The sequence below is a fragment of the Apus apus genome, chromosome 9 (genome assembly GCF_020740795.1).
Source record: "Apus apus isolate bApuApu2 chromosome 9, bApuApu2.pri.cur, whole genome shotgun sequence".
Lineage (NCBI taxonomy): Eukaryota > Metazoa > Chordata > Aves > Apodiformes > Apodidae > Apus > Apus apus.
In genome coordinates, this window is record NC_067290.1 from 6908840 (window position 1) to 6928773 (window position 19934).

Consider the following 19934-nt stretch of genomic DNA (forward strand, 5'->3'; position numbering starts at 1 on the left):
TGCCAGGGGGTGAGCTGCCAGCTCCTGCCCACCAGACACCAGGGCAGGCTGCAGCGGGGACAGAGTCAGGCTCACCAGAGGTGAAGGCAGCACTCACCCCATGGCAACCTCCCTTCTCCCCCTGGCTTCACCCCGCCTGCCTGGCACGGCCCAGTCCCCCAGATTGCACCTCAAACTGTGGGAAGGGCTGAGGGCAGCACCATCCCCAAGCTGGGAAAACCCCGAGCGAGTCAAACCCACGGTCAAGGAGCAGTGAGAGCCCAAAGGGTGCTCCCCTCTGTCTTCAGCAGGCTTAAAAAAAAAAAAACCAACAAACACTAAAAATACTGGCAGAGCGCCACTTAGGTGCCAGAGCTGGAAAAAGTGCAGCCTCCAACACGCAAATAGCGCGAAGCGAGGTCAGAAAAACGGCCTTTTTGGTGATTTCTAAAGGCAGAGCGTCCAGGCCTCTGAGCCGCGGGGCCCGGCAGGCGCACAGGCCGCAGCCAGCAGGGCCGGGCCCAGCCCCGCCGCGCACACGCAGAACCACCCCGGGGCCGGGCCTGCCCCACGTCCGCCCCGGGGACAAGGTCCGGCGGCGGGGACAGCGGGACGGGCAGCAGCCAGACGGCTCCCCCGGGGACGCGTGGGACGAGGTACGTGGGGTTTGGCGCTCTCACGGCGCTGAGGGGGCAGGCAGGTTTCTCCTCAGGCAGCCTCACGGAAGCGGGAGCCGGTGGCTCAGCCGTCCCGGGCTCTCATCGCGGAGCCCCCGGCGTCCTGCGGCGGCTCAAGGTTAGCTCCGGGTTACTCCAGATTCTTGTGCTCAACACGCTGCTTTGAGGGTTTTTTTCCTCCTCCTGAAACAACAACAGACCCTGAGTTAAAGGTCTGCGCAGCAGAAAAGCAAGAATAAAGAGCATCTTTGCGAGAGTTTCCAGAGATCACATTTCTCAGAGTATTAAAAATCATGCAGGGAGCAGACAGCCTTCTTTAAGGGAAAAATCGGCTTTACTTTCCACTTACCACACTCTCTTTTTACTAGTACCCTGTGACACATGCTGCTAACATGGGAGTTAGAAGGTTGAAAGCTAAAGTAAAGCTGAGCCCCAAGGGAGCAGGACAGAGGCAGCACAGACAGTTCCTGCAGGCACAGGTCAGGGAGCATCAGGGCAGGGGTCTGTTGGGGAACAGGCCAGGGCCAGAAACTCCCTTAAACTTTAACCCATAGTAGTGGGATTCCAGAAGTAACTTCTCATAAAGTATTTGGGACAGAGTGGTGAAAGAAAAAGATGTTTTTTAAACAAAACAAAAAAAATCATAAATAATTTTGAGCTTTGAGAAGTGCCCTAAATTTTCACTGTCCATATGATGGCATTGAGGACAAGACAGTGTACCTACATGTTCATGCAACATGTTTGTTGTTTTTTTAAACTAACATGGAAATGTCGCTATTTGTGTACAAAGTACAGTCCTGCACCTGTTTTGCTGAGCCCTGCAGTAGCTGTGTCTGCAGCACAGGGGGCCATGCCCCTGATTCCCCGTGCAGAAACATCTTGACCAGCCTACTGAAACCACACCTTGCTGCACCCAACACCTTCAATCCAACCACCCACGGAAGGATTGCTAGCACCTAACGAGACCCATCCCTCCCCAGAGCAGCTCAGCCTCCCAAGATGGTTCTGCTGGAGACTGGAAAACACTGGCAGGGCTCTGTCCTCGGCAGCGTGAATCCCGACATCGCCAGTGAGAGGCAAACAGCCTCCTTCAGCGTGGAGAAGCTCACAGCCCGGCTGGACGGCAGCGTGGAGCAAACTCGGATGCGGAGGGCGGTGGGTGAGTGAGCCTTACGAGGCCCCTGGCTGGTACGTGCCCACGGCCCTGCTGGTTCTGCTCCTCAGTGGGTTTTGCACTTATTGCTCATCTCCTATAAAAGTGGGAGCAAGAAGCTTGGAGGCCCCTGCTAGTGTAAATCAGCACAACTCCTCTGCAGCCTCTCCTCGCTGCTCCTACCCCCAGTATCTCTGGCAAGACTAGTTAAACTGGTCACACAGTTGAGCACCTCTGGGTGAGAAGGATGTGGAGGGCTGGTGCTGCTGGGCAGTGAGGGACAACATGGGGGCTGGTGCTGCTGGATGATCCTCCTCAGCACCTTGGGTTTGTCCAGTTGGGGAGCTCCTTGCATGGGTTGGGTTGGCTTGCCTTGGCCAGGCTGAGCTGCTTCTACTCACAGTGAGTGTGCCAAAAAAAAAATGGCTGTGTGTTCAGAAAGATCAGAGGGAAAAAAAAAAAAAAGCTCCTTTGTCTCTGTAACTACCCCCACAATACCCTTACCAAATGAAAACTGTACAGGCCACCAGGATCACACACTTCATAGTGCAACTGAGGATCAGCAGAACCTGAATTGTGAATGGACCCAAAGGTTTCCAGGCAAAAAGGGAGCTGCAGGAATGTTCAGGGTGACACAGGAAGAGCAAACCCAGCAGGCACTTTGCAGCACTGTGCGGGGCTGGTGAAGTCCCAAGGCAAAGCACAGGTACCAAGCAGGACACCTGGCAGCTCCAGCCATTGGCCTCTCTCCCGACAAGACCCAGCTAACCACCTCTCTTACAGCTGTCACAGCGCTGGAACAGCCCTAAAGAGACAGAGGGATCCATGGCATTTCCCACCTGACACACAGTCACCTCCAATACCCTGCAGGGTCACTCTTCCCACTCAGCAAACCCCTTTCTCAGACCCACCCGGTTCCCCTCCGCTCCTCCTCCCCCAGACTCAACACTGCCCAGTGTGAGGCACAACAGCCACCAGAGCCAGCACTGGCAAAACACAGCCTGCCTGCAGCCACCCTAGGGAGTCACAGCTTCTGTATCCATGCCCCCAGCCCTGCCCACTCCTCCCGAGCAGGGCTCGAGGAGCTGTCCACGCCCCAGGAGAACCAGCTGTTCTATGTTCCTTTGCAGCTGAAGCCATCGAATGTGACCCTGAATTTAGCAGAGAAAATCAGTATTTCCAGAGCCAGAATGAGAGGTATGAAGCAGCAGTCAGAAAAGGTGTTCACCTCCAGAAAAAGATGCGTGAGATGGGATGGGCTGAGGATGGACCTGAATATAAGTACATTTACAGGTGATTTTTTTTTTCTTCTTTAAATGTACAAATAATTTTTTGCTAAGCATTTTGTGCGCCAACAAGAATCCACTTTAGCAAAGGCTGGGAGAGGCCAAGAGTTGACAGATAACGTTTTGATACAAGTGTGCTGCAGGCTTTTACTTTAGCAGCATGCTAGCAAAAAGGAAAAATGATGATCCACAGCAGGGAACTTCTCAAAGAGCAGCACAGAGCTGCAGCATGATAGATCACAGCAGTTTATACCCCCAACATGATATTTCCACTTCAGTAAGCTGCTTACTTGTGCTATAGCTTTTATACTACCCCTCAGACATTTTTAAATATATAAGCAGAATTGGAAGTGGTGCTGTTTCAGTTATGTTGCTGACTTTCTGATAAATTAAAAATTACATTTTCCCCATCTAGAAACACCATATTGTATTAAAAAAAAAAAACCAGCACACAGTTTCTAGGTAAATGGAATAAAATATTTTTCACAATCCTTTCCTTAACACTCTGCATGGGGTTGAGCTCCACGTTTTAATTGCTTGCCCCTCCTCCTTTCCTCCTTTGCTAATTAAAAGTAACAGTTTGCTGTTGCCCAGTGCACACTGTTAATTTGGGGGGGGGTGTTACATACCCCATGAGACAGTGCAAGTTCAGAGGCATCATTTAAAAAGCCTGCACCTCACAAATCACCTCTGACCCTCAAAGTCACTTTCCAATATCTCAGCATATGAAAGATTATAGGGCTTTTTTCCACTAAGCTCATTACCACCTACAATAAGCAGGACTGATAAAGGGTAAAAATCTTCCATCAGGAGCTCTTGGACCTGATCATTATATTCCCAACAAAAATGAGGCTCTCCACTACTCGCTCAGAAGAAAAAAAAAAAAATAGCACATCTGACAAAACTCAAACCTTTTATCTGGCCCCCTGATGCCAAGGGCCAGCCCTGTGCTACCGCATTTTGCTGGATTAGGATCACAGCTGCCTCACAGGACAGCTCTTTTCTAATGAAACACCAGGTGAGCACCAAGCTCTTACCTGACAAAGTCACACATTGAAGATCCAGCTTTTCAAAATGACAATTAAAGCAATGCTATTTCTGGATGGGCTGCCAAGGCCTCATCAAGTCTTCTGTTAATCAAAGCAATTTCCCGTTAACTTATTTGTTCATATTCTCCCCATGTACACACGCACTTTTTCAGCCTGACTGATCCTCTCTCAGGACCACTGTAGAATAAAGGTGGCAGACCTTTGATGACAATAAAAGGTATTTATCAAGAATGAGATCCTTACTAGAGCACTGCAGTTAAGCAACCAGCCATACGAGCTACTGAGCAGAGCAGACATTTCCAGGTGCAAGAGCACATGTACTTATATCTGTGAGGTGATTCAATCATACTCTGAGGAATCCCAGGAAGAGGGACTATATTCTCCATATTTTCTTGGGATTTCTCACACACACACAAAAAGTTCAAAACAAATGAGTTTTTGATTCACACCATGGAAATCCCTGTACCAAGTTCCCATACACAGCTTCTGGAATAGTGCTTCTTAGGATGGGCACAGCCCTGTCAGCTGGCAATGGCAAAGGACCTGACCAGACTATAAACCAGGTGTTACAAGGATGTATTTGAATTTTTCCATAAGGAAACAACCAACTCCAGTCAGGCCAAGCCCATGAACCCCAGTCTGCTTTCACTGCCAGCAAACAGTACAGCAACAAACCAAACATACTGAGGCATTTCCCTAGAACAGGAATGGGAATGATCAGGAAATCCAGGTCTCGGGTACCTGCATAAGTAATTTGGTCTACCGTACCCCACAATTAATTTATTTAGTCTTACGTGGGGGGAGAAGATGGGCTGTTCTCCACATGTGGGTTTCAGGAATTGAGAGTAGGATGGTGGGGTTGTTTGGGGTTTTTTTTTAGCTCAGCCTTAAAATATGACTTAAACAGGAAAAAAATCTCATGAAGAAAAATAAAGATACAAAGGGCTCAGAAGCTCTCAGAGCCACAGGAGCTCCAGAGCTAGGCTGTGTTTTCAGGAGCTCAGCATCTGCTGCTCAGAACAGATAGTTCCTCCAAGAGCAACTAAAATAATGAGCTAGCAACACTTAAGCAAACTATGTCACGAAAGAAGGAACAAAAGCAGCTTAGAAGAGTAGTTTTCCTGCAGCATCATGGGGATGTTGGACACTGGGTAAGGTTATGACAGTGCAGAAACCAGAAGGCAGCAGGTGGTGCTGTCTGGTGACCGCCACAGCATCACCACCTCATTCATCACATCCCTGGAACTTCACTGGTGTAAAAATACCCCTTGTGCCTTCCCACAGGGCCCTGTCAGGAGACGTCGCATTTCTCCTTCACCGCATCTTCATGAGAAGTATTTCAGTGCTGGGCTCTGAGAAACAGGTCACCAAGTGGATTCCTCTCGCCAGCCAGTACCGGCTGATCGGAAGCTACGCCCAGACCGAGCTGGGGCACGGTAAGGCTGCAAAGAAAGCACAGTGCTTCTGGAGGACAAGAGGCTCTGGCCCAGATTCTCAGGGGAATTGAAGTTCAAGTTGTCCATGCTTCAGGGGGGCAGGAAGATGCCACCTGCATGTCAGAGGTTGATATCCTCAGTGTTCCTCTGCGAGCTTTGGTTTTACCAATGTGGAAAAAAAAATAGCAAGAGCAAAGGTGAAAGCTCACAGTTAGAAAGCAGACAGTCACCATTGGTTGATGGTTGTCGCCATGAACCAGGCAGGTTACCTGAGTACCACATGGCCCGAGAGGTCTTTGCAGGAAATAGTGCAGGGTCACAGATCATTGCAGGAAATGGTGCTGGGTCACTGGGAGCATCATCCTACAGTTCTCATCAGGACGGTAAATTGCAAAACCCTGGTAATACCCACACCAGCAGCCTCTAGGATCCTCCACTCTCTCCATCCTTGTGGTACACCAGGAGATAGATATATATAGATATTTTTTTATTATTTTTTTTTTTTAAAGGAACTTATCTTCAGGGTTTGGAAACAACAGCAGTCTTTGACAGCAGTACACAGGAGTTTATACTGAACACACCAAAGATCTCTGCTATGAAGTGGTGGCCTGGAGACAGTAAGTACCACACAAAGTAATTTAGTTTTCCTCATTTGCCTCCCTCAATTACTCAGTCTGCCCTGCTCAAACTCCATGTTTGAGGGCCCAGGTTTTAGCATAGGACTTCAGTAAGACATGCACATATCAAGAGGCAAGTAAGAGACCAGAGAGTTTTGTACAAGTTCAAAGGCCAGAAGAGAGAAGAGAAGAGAGCCACCATCATCTATCAAAAAGCCTTTGCGTGGTAGGGCTGGAGAACTTCACTCAGGGAAACTCCTGCCTCTGCAGGAATCAGTCTTCTATCTTTGTAAATAATACTCAGACAACCAAAAACTGCAGGGAGGCCATCCGCATAAAGGATCAGCATAAAGGATTCAAGTGTGAAATTCATGGCTCCCTTCAGGAAGATATTTCACAGAAAATACCTGGAGTTACTCCAACAGTCACAACACTTCCCACTCTCTCAGCACTCTGTGAACATTAACTACTTATTTTTTCATATCTGCTGATGCAAACTGTTCATCCAAGCCTCACAGGCAGCAGCAGAGGGATGATGCTCTTCTGAGAGCCAAGTGCAGGCTCACAGCTCAGATTTAGGCAATGTCCAGCTTACAGCACCTGCGGATCACATCTAGCAAGGCCTAACACTCAGTTATCACTGATTGCTGTTAACTGTGGAAGTGTTTGTGCTCTACCTTGTCTCAAGGGAGTGGGGCTGGTTTTCTTCTTGCAGTGGGAAGGTCAGCAACCCACACAGTGGCCTTTGCTCAGCTGTACATCCATGGGAAGTGCTATGGTGTGCATCCCTTCATCGTGCAGATACGCAGCCTTCAGGACCATTCCCTCTGCCCAGGTAAATGACCACAGACATTGCAGCACTCCTGCAGGTGCTCTGCCTAATTTGCCCTTAAATGTTTTCTAAAACATTTCGCCCAGGGAGAGAGTTATAATTGCTAAAGCCAAACCAACATAGATACCTCAGGCATAATTATCACTAAACTCAATCATTTAATCTAAAGGAAGATTGAATGTATCCTCAGGCATGACCAGAGCAAGCCTTCTTAACCAGAAGCCTGAGCTGTTCTGACCATCTCTGCATTAACATATCAGCTCTGACCACAACCAACATGGGTAGCAGCTGGATCAAGGAAACAAACTACCACAAAGCATGTGAATGCTTGTTTCATCCCTCAGGCAAGATCACCCATGCTGGGGAAGAAGCAGAGCTGAATGCACCCTTCGAGATTTTCAAGCCTGGCACAAAATGGGAAGGAAAAAAGTTCAAGTGGAAGTAAGCAGGCTGTGTTTTCTCCCACTGCAGGCATAACTGCAGGAGACATTGGTCCCAAAATGAATTTCGAGCACACTGACAATGGCTACCTCATGCTGCAGAACGTGCGAGTCCCCAGGGAGAACATGCTGAACAAGTTTTGTGAGGTGAGTACAGCCTCACATCAGACTCACCTGTCAGACTCTCATTGCACAGCCAGAGAGACAACAGGGACCTGCCTAAATTTAGGACAAAAATCTTCCTTTGAGGTGTCCATAAGTCTCTGTGGTTTTATCAAGGGCAGAAATTACCTGAATCCTAAATGAAACTCAGTGTTAGGAATTCCATGTTGAGGTGGGTGCAGACAGAACCTACCCGAGCCAGAAACAGCAAGTTTGTCTCCTCAAATGGACGCGTTTCATCCATCATACATAAACATACTCAGCTTTGCCTTCAGTCAAGTATTTCAACACCCATTTTATTCCACGCGCAGAGATCACGCAACTGTCCTGCTATGGAAGAAGGTGGCACCTAATGTCCCCTCTCTACTCTAGGTCCGGCCAGATGGCACCTACCTTAGGAGGGGGTCCCAGCAGATCAATTACTTCACCATGACGACCGTGCGCATCTCCCTCATTTCAGACGAGGTGGTCACCCCCCTGATGAAGGCCTGCACCATCGCCATCCGCTACTCCGTGGTTCGCCGCCAGTCCAAGCTCCAGCCTGGGTAATAACGCCACGTGGGGCCACAGCAGTGGGAAGGGAACCCTCCACCACCTCCCCCCACACCACTCTGGATTTCTGCTTTCCATCTTATCTTTCAGCACATCGCTGGCTTCTTTCCCTGCCCGGATAGGGCATGACAAACGTGCTCCCCCATTATTTACATTAACGAGCTTCAGTCAAAGTACAAGAGAATGTTTACAGTTCTTGCTGAGATAAGTTTCATAGTTTGAATAGCTCAGTGGTTCATACAAGCAACTTATTTTTCTTATAATTGGCCTTACTGTGTAATCCCATAACTCAGCAGAATCCAGAGCAAGCAGTCAAGTTGCTGAATTCTTATTCCATAGCATCCTAGTAGCGGGCACAACATTAAAATACCTTCCAACACCCACAGTTCCAATATCTGCACTTGAGAACATTGAATTTTATCAGTCTGGTAAGAATCCCTGTAATTTTAACATAATCTTAATGGATTTCAAAAATTTCCACTTAAACATCCTTTCAAAAGCAAGATCTTAATGAGAACGTGGTTTGGTTCAAACACAAACCAAACACAAAAGCACAGCATGTTGAACTGTTGTAACAACCAATGCCATCGTTTGAAGTCCTAAGTGTATGAACCACAGCAAAAGTGGTAAAGAACATCTAAAAAAAGCTCAGAAAGCTTAAAATAACTTAGCCTCAAATATTTTCAAAGAAACGTATCCCTACTCAGGGCCACAAAGATCCAGTCTGCAAAGCAAAAGCTTTTCAGGGTGCAGTGCCACCACCTTTCATCTAACACCAACAACTTGGGTGTCCCTGAAGACACCTTCCTTGTCTTCTCCTGCAGTTCCCATTCTCCTCCACACCAGCCCATCACATGGGGCCTTTTCTACTCTCTTGGCTGGTTCACCAACAGAGTAGAGAAATAACTTACTTTCCTAGTCAGGCTTGTTTCTGTAGCAGCTTAGCCAGCTGGGTAGATTTACTGCCACAGCATCAGCTTAGTCCTGTTCACACTGCTTCTTGGTAATGAAAAATGCTGGTTTTCATTTTGCCATAGGTAATGAACAGTAGCCCGTGTCCACACTTCCCCTACTTCATCAGCTGTCTTCCAACAGGGAACAAGAAGCAAAAATCCTTGACTACCAGACTCAGCAAGAGAAGCTGCTGCCCCAGCTGGCAACAGCCTATGCCTTTCATTTCATCAACGACTACCTGCAGGAGCTGTTCAACAGGGCTTACAGGGACATCCAGAGGAAGAACTTTGACACACTGCCAGAGGTGAGCTGCAGCACTGTTACCTGCAACAGCACTTCTCATCTCCAAATAGCAGAGTGTTTTAGCAAACTGGACAAGCATGCCTCTCACCTCTAGGTAAGCAGAAAAAGAGGAAGCACTATAAGAGCAAATGGCATGTCCTAGGTCCACAACCAGTCAGCAACAGCATTTGCTTTACTGCCCCAAATCTTTCATTTTGGGAAATACTGCTGAGTGGAGAGTCCTTGAAAAGCACACGTGCCTGATAAAAACCTTGTTCCAAGTAGCTGGTGGCACAAAGTGTTATTTCACAATTTCATCTACAAATGCACACACCAATACTCACTTCTAAGCCAAAATCAAAAACGTGAGGTTTTGGGTAGAACATAAGATTTCACAACTAGAAGCCTGCAGTGAAAACATGCTCTGAACAAGGGTGGCCGAAGCCACTGCTGGTTCAGAGAAAACCAAAAATGCATGAACTGCCCACAGCATGCCCAGCATCCCAAGCAGAAACGAAAGGCCAGGCTCAGGGAGCTAGGTGCTACCCCAGCATGAAAAGGAGGATTTGATAGAGACTTCATTCCCAGAAATTGCACAAAATGAAAGAAGGGAGCTTACTCTGAGGATTGCTTTAGAACACTTTACCATTAACACTCTGCCTTTTTTTTTTAAACAGCTCCATGCATCATCTTCAGGCTTCAAAGCCCTGGTTACTCAGCACTGCACTTCAGGAGTGGAGATCTGTCTTCGGGCATGTGGGGGACATGGTTACTCCTTGCTGAGTGGGCTACCTTCCCTGTATACTAAAATACTTGCCTCTTGTATTTATGAAGGGGAAAACACCATTTTGCTCCTGCAAACTGCCAGGTAACAATTCAAATCTGCTCATCTCAGAGCCTGCTTGCTCATTTATTCAACCTCTACTACTACTTCTCCAAAACCAGTAAAACCAGCTACTCCTTTCTCACAGCACCTTCTGAAAATACAGCTCAGGACATAAACTATTCATGACTTCTCTCTAACAGGCATGGAGGTGTGTGGGAATTGGATTCTCTCTTCTGTTTCAGGGTTTGGGATGTACGCAGGTGCTGTTCTGCATAAGCTCATTTTCCCCTGTCAAGCAGTACAGCAAACTGTACATGCTTTCTCATTTATTTTTTAAGCTACCAATACAACAGGATATTGGTAAAGTGAGGTTGGTTCAAAGAAGGCAAAGTTATTGGATACTGAAAGCAGATGAATCATGCTCCAAGAACTCTTTCCTCCAAGCACGCAGACTGATGATTATCCAGAGAAGATGAAATACAGGAGGAAGAAACCACAGCTGCTTGAACTTTTAATAATGTGTGTTTTTACTAGAAGGAGAAAACCAGTGCACTTCCCAGGGATAGGGGTGCTACCATGTAGCTCTGTGCTTGCATGCAGATATTTCTGCACCCATTACTGCCTCTTTTTGCAAGATCAATAGCAAGGTCAAGAGAAAAGCTGTAACCTTCTACTTCCAGACCAGGTCAGTCTAGGTCATAGCAGAGGTGCCAAGAAAATAAGGGAGTGGGGAATTCTCCTTGGACACATGTTTAGCTCCAAGAAAAGGTCTGATGTTTGTAATGTGTGACTGTGTGCTGGGGATCACAGAGGGTAAGACCAAAGCACCATTAAGACTCCCAGAGCACTGAGAAGACTCAGGCTGCAAAGTTGATAATGCATCTAATCACCACGCTGCTGAGACTGCTAACAGCCACAGCAAGTTTCTTCCTAAAAATGCATCACTGTAGTGTTTAAACACAGTAGACAGGTGACTCCTGAGACCCATCACAGACCAGGGTACACTGAGCAACATGCAAAACAAAAGGTCATTTCTTGTTCAAATCCCAGTGGTGGGATGGGTCACACCTTTGCTGCCTGAGCTCACTTTCCACTTTGCATCACCATTTGCTGCGTGGGGATCACAGCCGTGCCCTGCTCTGACTGTTGCCCTCTTCCCAGGTTCCTGATTAAGAGCTTCATGGCAGCCAGCTCTGGCCAGCCTGTTCCACCATCTGTCACTTATCTGGCTGCAGTGAAACCCAGGAAGTGTCCAGCCAAGAACAAGTTGGATTTTCTCAGCCCAGATATTTACACTGAGGCCTATGAGCACACGGCAGTCAGGTCAGTACAGCAAGAGGAGACGGGGTTTCTGTTCGACATCCGAAACCTGGTAGGAGCTCAGCTTCTTCCTTGCTTTAAAGAGAGGTAAAATAACATAAGTTACACAATAATTGACACCATCTGTTCCTGAAAGAGATAAGGAAGACCCAACACAGGATTAACAGCCGTCTAAAATGTTCAATATGAACCTTCCATATTCAGAACATCAGAAGTGTTGAGGCCCTGTCGTACCTAACTATTCCAGAGTTGATCCCATACTGAGCTGCTGGCACAATACAAGTAAATCTCAGACCCCATCACCAAGTTGCCATCCAGTAAAGCCTTTAAGCAACTGGACCCTGTGCAATTCTTTACAGAAAGCAAAATTTCACATACCCGTGAAACTGATGTTTGTTTTCAATTATCAGCACAGCATACAGCGCCTGTCATTCCACCTGAAGCCTTTCAAGTAACTACACATTCAGCTACTCAACCCAAATTAAAATGGTATCATGAACAGTCTCATTAGTATTATGTGCATGGTTGTGGACCATATAGACATAATCTCTGAAAACCAGGTAAACAGATAGACAGCCGTACTGTCATTCACATCAGAGCAAAACCAGAGCTGCCCTTCCAAAAACTTCTGTGTCAATGGGAGAAGGATTTGTAGAAAAGCAAGAGTATAATATAACATCAGTCCAACATTATCACAGCTTTATTTTGCTTTGCAAACTCTCCTTACAATGCACACAACTCAAGAAAAGCCCAGCAGACCCCAGTAAACTACTCTGGAAGCAGAGAGGGCAGAAGTCCTTCAGTACTGGAGTGGTCTGGGTGCTTCTCCCAGTTTGTACTTAAATTTTGCATTCTAAGTTCACTCATACTGTGTACAGATAACTTCAAATGTCAGAAATGCCACTTTGCCATATGATCCACATGAGTCTGAGTATGAGATGAATGCATGTGGGCTGCTGTACTCATACACAATATGCTTTTTTAATTTTCCAGACTCATAAGCAGCACAGCAGCTAAACTACAGGACTTGATTCAGTCTGGAGTCAAAAAGCACGATGCATGGAACCAGTGCACTGTGCAGCTGGCACAGGCTGCAAAGGTTAGCAAAATTTATCTGCTTAATTGGCATTTGTCTTCATGATACAACATGCAACAGAAACAGCATGTGTAGCTTGACTTCTCAGTGTTTTTTATTGTTTTCTGTTAGCATCTAAGGGACACCACAAAGACCAGGGCACCACTGCAGTCTGCAGAGTGAAAAAATTAGAGAAGTAATTCCTGATCTGAAGAATTTGCTGTCTGAATAGGCCAGGTAGAAAAAGACTAAAGAGTAGAAGTGAAAAGGAGGGGGGAAAAAAGTACCTTCACAGTGATGCTGCCACTAGTAATCAGAACCAAACCTCCCATATCCTGCAACAAGAACTCACCATCTTCAGCTAATGCTCATCTTTATAAGAAACCAGCATTTTTGGCTCCCAAAGGAAAGCCTCCCCAAAGCCACCTGCTGCAAGCTGGTGGAGTCACAGCAAGGGTGAAACATGTCTGGTATTGCTTACTGCTACTGCCCTCACAGAAAGGACAACTGCAGGGAAAGCAAGGAAAAGCAGTGGTAAGGGCCATGTTAATTACTACTGAAAGAAAAATATCAAATCAAAGCCAAATTAGTAAGACATTCAAAACCAGCTCCCAGTTCACATAGATTAGACAGGCAACCAGCATGGGTCCAGCTGAAGGAGGATCACGCCAGCAGCAGTTGTTCCCCAAAACAGAGGATAGTTAGTACAGAATCAAGCAGGAAAGAAAGTAAGAGGGGAGAAAAGCCCTAAATTTAAATGAAAACCAAAGCTACTGATACTTCAGTATGTTCAAAAAAACCAGTTACATTGTAAGAAAATTAAATACTAAGTGCACATCCTCTACAGTTATGGTGAAATTCTTCCTTCCTTCTTAAACTGAGGAAAGGAAGATTTTGAAACAGATTCATGGCTTATTTTCATTTAATTCAATTTTTAATGAAAAACATCCTGCTGTAACCTACCATTCAGCCAGAGCTAGCCCAAATTGAAATGGACTTAGCAAGAAGCACCTGACAGGGAAAAAGGAACCTTATACATCCCTAGCTGTGGGGACACCTGCTTGGTGATTTCATAGTAGGAAACAGTCCCTTTGTAATTAGTCAATTAGATGTAATCTTTGATGAGTCAAACACTTTCTCAGCAACAGTTGAAATCCTTTCAAAACCATCTAAAGCCTTGGTCTGCTCATCCCAGTAAGCAGCTATAATCCTTCACAACAAGAAGTTACTCAGTAAGGGAGCAAAGACTTGATCTCAGCAGCAGCATTTTTTGTGTCACCTGTCTGCTGTGCATCATCCCCCATTTTCAACTGCACAGACTCAGTGGAAGCAGCAAGTATTCAATGCTGCAAGCTTGAAAAAGAGCCGGAAAACTGTGCAATTGCCTCAAAAATAAAGGAGCCCTCCTATAAACAAAGTGACTTAAAAATTACCCTCCCAGTAGTTGTTTAAATGCAAATCTATTTTTAGTGGAATGAAACTGAGGCAAAATGTTCTAATTTGAGCTTACCTCTAGAAAAGGCTCTGACCAGGACTCACTGCACACAAACCTGAACAAGCAGCTCCCTCCTGCACCCACTCCAGTAGGTGGCCAAGATCTCTGGAGAGCAGGGAAGACCATGTGTCAGAGGAGGAGCAGGAATCCAGCTCTTTAAGAAGCAAGGAGGACAACCTAGACACAGGACTAGTTAGAAATAAATTGTTTCTGAAGAGCCCAACATAAGCAGAGGGCTGGCTGTGGTATTGTCAGTGTGATTGTGCTGCTAAGAGTCCACAGAAAATGGGATCCAGGCCCCTAAAGTTTCTTAGATACTTCAGGGAGAGGAAAAGTTGCCCCAAAACCTTGGATTTTCCCTACAAAAGTTTGATAGCCTGCCAGCTTCTTGGGGCACTTCTGTGTTTACTTCTCATTCCACACCTTCCCTGGAGAGTCACCCACACGACTGGCACAGCAGCTCTGTGAGCTGACACCTGCCAGCTCTCAGATGAGAGGCTCAGACACTGGGTACAGCTTTGCTGCAGACTCTGCACAAGTGAATTGCTGGAGCAGACACCCAGCTTCTCAGGCAGGTCCTGCAGTCCTCACTGTCCTCCACACTGCTTGACCATGCTGGCAGAAAGAGCTGCAGTGCAGGTGTGCTGTGCTTCCACCCACAGCTGGGAGGAGAACCACACCATGAGAGTGACCCATCAGATACCAACATCCTCAGCCACCCACAGTAATGTCAACATAGCCAGGGCCACCCCCACAGACAGGTGGGCTCTGTTGCTCCAGACCTCAGCTATTACTTCTGCAATTTGATTATTAGACACTCAATTGGTGCCTAACCCAGAAACTATCAGTTTACTTAAAACCACAAAAGCAAGAGGTAAGTTTGTTCTTCTGTGTTCTTCTGTTTTCAGAGCTGAAGCCCCACAGACACTGAGCCCAATGTACCAAGAGCCCCAGGTCTTCAATAAAAGCTTTTTCTCCTGTTAATATATAACAAAGATTCACTTGCTAGGGGTCAACACAATGACACTCCAGCATGTTTCCATCACGGGGTATTCATCAGAAATATATTTTAAATAAGTACCACCATGATTTCTGAAGCGGTTTTCTAGAGTTTACGAACTCCACAGTCCTGACTTATACCCCCAATTATTATACTCCCAATCCTCTCCTCTACTGTCACTGTGAGACATGAATGCAAAAGACTGGTCAACGAGCAAACAAAATAGACTGGAAATGTGCCACAGAGATGAAAAGGTTTTATATTCTCTGCAAGAACATTTGAGTCACTTGGCCTACTAAGTGTTTTGAGGTGCATTCACTGTTGATGGCATTTGTTTTCCAGGCTCACTGCCACTACATCACAGTGAAAAACTTTGCAGAGACTGTGGAGAGACTCGAGACCAAGGCTGGCATCCAGAAGATTATGAAACATCTTTGTGACCTCTTTGCATTACACGGGATCTTCTCGAATGCAGGCGTCTTCTTGCATGATGGATACCTGTCTGGAGCTCAAATGGACATGGTCACAGCATCATACCTGGACCTCCTGCCTGTCATCCGGTGAGCTGCTCTAGCATGAGAGGAGATACACAGCTATTCCATTTGTCCCTGTGACAGACAGGAAATGGAGCTGCTGTACCATGGCAACATCTCCAAAGTCAATTCACCTCAGTCAGTTTTTATTTTCATTGCCTGGCAGCACTAGAAATGCATTGAAACATCCACACAGAGCTCCTTTCGCAGCAAAACAGACCCAAGTATTCAGCTCCTCTGCAATCTCTAAAGTAAAATTCCCTATCATGAAATCTTTAGTTATACATCAAGTATTCCTGAACACCTTCTGCCATTTGCAGCAGAGCAAAAGGAGGAAAACAATCAGAGCAGCACTGGCAGGAGGCAGCCACAGCAACCCACCATACACTGCGAAGTCTGCTCAGCCACAGCGAGCACAGCCTACTCTGTTGCCATGGCTGAGTTGCAACTGCTACCCAAACAATCCTGCCCACAGCTAGTTCAGATGCATCTGCTCAACACAAGTTATTACTAACTAGATGAATTCTGAGGCATGCTAAGTTTTCACAACCCTCACAAAGGCGTTTTGACCAAGGGTTTACCTTTCATTGCTCAGTGCTGGCTGTTAAGATTAGAGTAACTTATAGTGGAGAGAAATCAGTTGCTGCTGCATGTAAAATTCTACCTAAGCCACCTGGAGAGAAACAAGAACACCCCATAACTGAGAGCTGAACTGGAGTGAGCCAAAGAGCAAGCATTTCAAAACTGATTGCAGATTTCAAGTTAAGCAATAAGCTTAACAATGTTTTTGAGAGCCTAACACATTGCCATCTGGAATCCACTGCAATTTCTCTGTGTTAGTCCATGCCTTGTTGACAGGATGGAGTAGCTATTTACCTGAGTGATTAGTCAGTTATTTACAATTAGTAAAAAGGATACAAACACTTCCCTCTCTGTAGCAAAAACCCAGCCTTTCCCAAACAGCCCATCCCGTGAAGGAACTCCTAGATGCAAATGCCAACATTTGAGCAAACCACTTTGCATCCCTGTACCTCAGGTGGGGGGTACAGCCAGCACAAATTCCTACACCCAGGATGACGGGAGGAGGAGGAAAAATAAACCTCCTCCTGCTTAGGAGATGTGGTTATTACATACTTGTCCTGATGCTCTATCTGCTGCTGACTGCTGTCAGATTGGCCCAGGGGCTGGATGGGCCCTTGCTGCAGTTCAGGGCTGCTGTGTTCTTACAGACACAAAGCAAGTGGAAGACCTTGACACCTCACAGTGAGGTAACAGGAATACTTAAAAAGTAGGCAAAGATCAGCAAAACACTTCACATGGATCTAGTAATGATCTTACTCCATTTTGTAAGAGAAGCACATACAGCATAAACAAAACAAAAAAAACCAAACACCAAAAAACAAAAGCAAGAACTGACAAGTCTGCTGAGAAAATGTCTGACATCAGATTGAGTCCTAAATTAGGGAATTAGGGACAGACCCCAGGTGACTACAAGCCCCTGCAAATACCCATTCAACAGTACAGACAACTCCAGGCATTAGTAGATCACGCCTCTGAGGAATGAAAACAAGCAGGGTTTTCCCCACAGTGCAGAGGCAAAGGGAAAAACTGGCACAAGCTTTTTAGGCTGAGGAACCCAGACAAGTGACTTTCAAGCTTACCTTTGACTTATTTTTCCTCCCATACAAAGCCATACCTGCTCCACTCACCTGAATGTCATTCACCTCCTTAGGAAGGATGCTGTTCCACTGGTGGATGCTTTTGACTTCTCAGATAAGAGCCTGAATTCTGCACTTGGCAGTTATGATGGGCAGGTTTACCAACGGTTCTATGAGTGGGCCCAGAAGTCACCCACCAACACACAGGTATGGGTGGGGGGCTACAGACAGGGACCTCCTGCATTAGCCAGAGCATTTTGCTTTTAATCAAAGCAATACAGATAAAAAGAAGTGGAATAAAAGCCTTTAACTCTTAGTATCTCACTCTGAACAATGACCTGTGATACTCCAGTTATGCCCCCTGTAGTCTTAGCTCAGACATTTAACTTAATGATCAATTACAGCCCCCAGAGAGCTTGTACCTAGGAGCTGGACTGTCATGTGCCACCAGTGGGGTTTTGTTGTTTAAACTTTTATCACTGAGATAACATGGTACAAACTAAGCTATAAGTCTGTTTACATAGTTCCCATATTAAGGAACAACACTAGATGGCTGCAAGAGCCACTATTTGCAGGGTATTTTCCATTCACTGGTACTTTTACTAGTGCAAGACTTTTTTTATATGTTTAACCAAGAAAAGTATAAATGTTAAACAAAACCATTTCATCCTTCATAGTCTCCATCACTTTACTTTCACTTCTTAATCCATCCATATTCTGGAGCAATTTAAAATTCTGCATGATGCAAATAGCTATTGCTCTGTTTGAAAACTCATTTTGCCTTAAGTGAGATTTTTACTGTGGTAATCAGCAGCCCTTTGAAATTCTACAGCTGAACACAAAATTTGCCTTCAGCAAGCATTCGAGTTCAAGCATATTTTTTTGAAGTTAAATAGTATACAGTTCCATTTGGGATGGGTACTGCATGCTGGTTATAAAGGACAGCACATACTACAGAGAAAGAAATCTTGCACAGCTAAGTAACTGGCTGTTTGGGGTTTTTTTAAACAGTCTAGCTTTCTATAATTCAGATATCATTCATCAGAAAAAAACAATAGCCTTTTCAATCTTCTTAATTGCCATTAATTCCCTTCCACAATTCTCTTTCTGAACAGATGAACCCAGCCTATGAGAAGTATTTGAAGCCACTTCTTCACAACACGTTATCAAAACTATGAAGAGCGTGATCTAAGTGAAGGCCCCACATTTCCTCCTGTTCTTTGTGCAGCAGCACACTTAGGAAGCAGCAGGAATGACTAATCAGAATTAACAACCACTTGCAACAAGTACAAAACAAGATTCTTAGCCAGCCATTTGCATTTAACCAGACAGAAGCCAAACAAGCTGAGTGGTACCCACTGCTACAAGGCAACCTAGTCAGAACTGGCCTGGGGTTTGCTGTTTTCTAACCTGAAGTGTTCTAAGAGCATCAAACTGATGCCATTTGCCTTTATTCTTTTTTTAAATCCACTATATGACAATTAAGGACAAAAACCCCACATTACAAGCTCCCCTCAGGGTGTTATAACCATACAGTGCCTTAAAAAAAAAAAAAAAACACACAAAAAAACCCCCCACACACCACAGAACACAAAACAGACGACCAGACAACTTGAATAAAAATCCCAAGGTTATGTAAAATTATGGTCCTTGGTTTCCAGGGATAACTTTCTCTCTTAGATCAAGTATAGTAGAAGGTGAATCTGTTTGGACAATTAGAATAGCTCTTAACTTGCCCAGCAGTGGAGTGTTCCCGGCTGATGAAGATTCAGACTAAGCTGATGTCAGCTCTTGTCTGTAGAATTTACTTTCCCATTAATAGAGCTGCTCATATTGTCTTTCTATAAATCTCAGGCTCCAATAAAGTGTATTATTTGGAATACTGCTTCTCTAATTATTATATTACGTAATTATGGAAAGGGCAGACTGATCCAGGCCAGTCATTAATTTGCCAGTAAATGAAGTGTTGCAAAGAACATCTTGTGATTATAATTCAGTGCCAGTTAACACAGATATTTCTTACCACATGTTGCAGGAAGGAAACAAAACACTTTTCCTGAGCTTCATCAGTTCAGCTTTTCTTTCCCCCTTATGGGAAGAATAAAGTTCTTCCTGCCTCTCATTACAAAAGCCAAAGCCCCTACAATGTGTGAAGAGGGGGAGACAAAATATGACAAATACACCCCTGAGAAAGTGTGAGAGATGGGATAGAAAGCTGCCACCTTCAAGAACCAGCAGCAACCACTGAAATCCAGAGCCCCTCTTACCTTCCCAAAGAGCTGTGGTCCACACAGCCCAGAGAGCAAAGCAGCTGGGGTAAGGAACACTTGTGACAGGAATGCCAGGGGAGGACCTGATCCATTCAGCAGCAGCTCTCTTACTCCCAAGAGCATTCCAGTTAGAGAATAACAAGAAACTTTGTCATAACTATGACAAAGTGCCCAAGATAAACCACAGAACTTGAGTGCCTTGACCTGAACATCATGAGAAACAGCACTTTACAGTTAAATATATATACAAGTCACTAGATAAATTGCTGACAAACCAGACAACACTACTTAATGGCTACAGGTGTTTAAGCTCTATGTTCCCTCCATCCCTGTCCCTG

The 19934-nt window shown here is 45.6% G+C and overlaps 1 protein-coding gene across 3 annotated transcripts; it reads left to right on the top strand.

Moving 5' to 3' along the window:
* The first annotated feature begins 519 nt into the window (after positions 1-519).
* On the top strand, positions 520-19206 carry ACOX2 (acyl-CoA oxidase 2). Of its 3 annotated transcripts, none has more exons than XM_051627650.1 (15): positions 520-635; positions 1637-1815; positions 2940-3102; positions 5429-5580; positions 6090-6197; positions 6913-7032; positions 7501-7616; positions 8004-8176; positions 9279-9441; positions 10097-10287; positions 11407-11568; positions 12559-12664; positions 15478-15695; positions 17401-17533; positions 18442-19206. In XM_051627650.1, exons 2-15 carry the CDS (start codon positions 1656-1658, stop codon positions 18502-18504), a joined length of 2028 nt encoding a protein of 675 aa, XP_051483610.1. In that variant the 5' UTR covers positions 520-635; positions 1637-1655; the 3' UTR covers positions 18505-19206. The 3 variants fall into 3 exon arrangements, with proteins under 3 accessions (XP_051483610.1, XP_051483612.1, XP_051483611.1); XM_051627651.1 differs by having other exon boundaries at positions 545-635; positions 1642-1815; XM_051627652.1 differs by lacking the exon at positions 6913-7032.
* Positions 19207-19934: the final 728 nt, after the last annotated feature.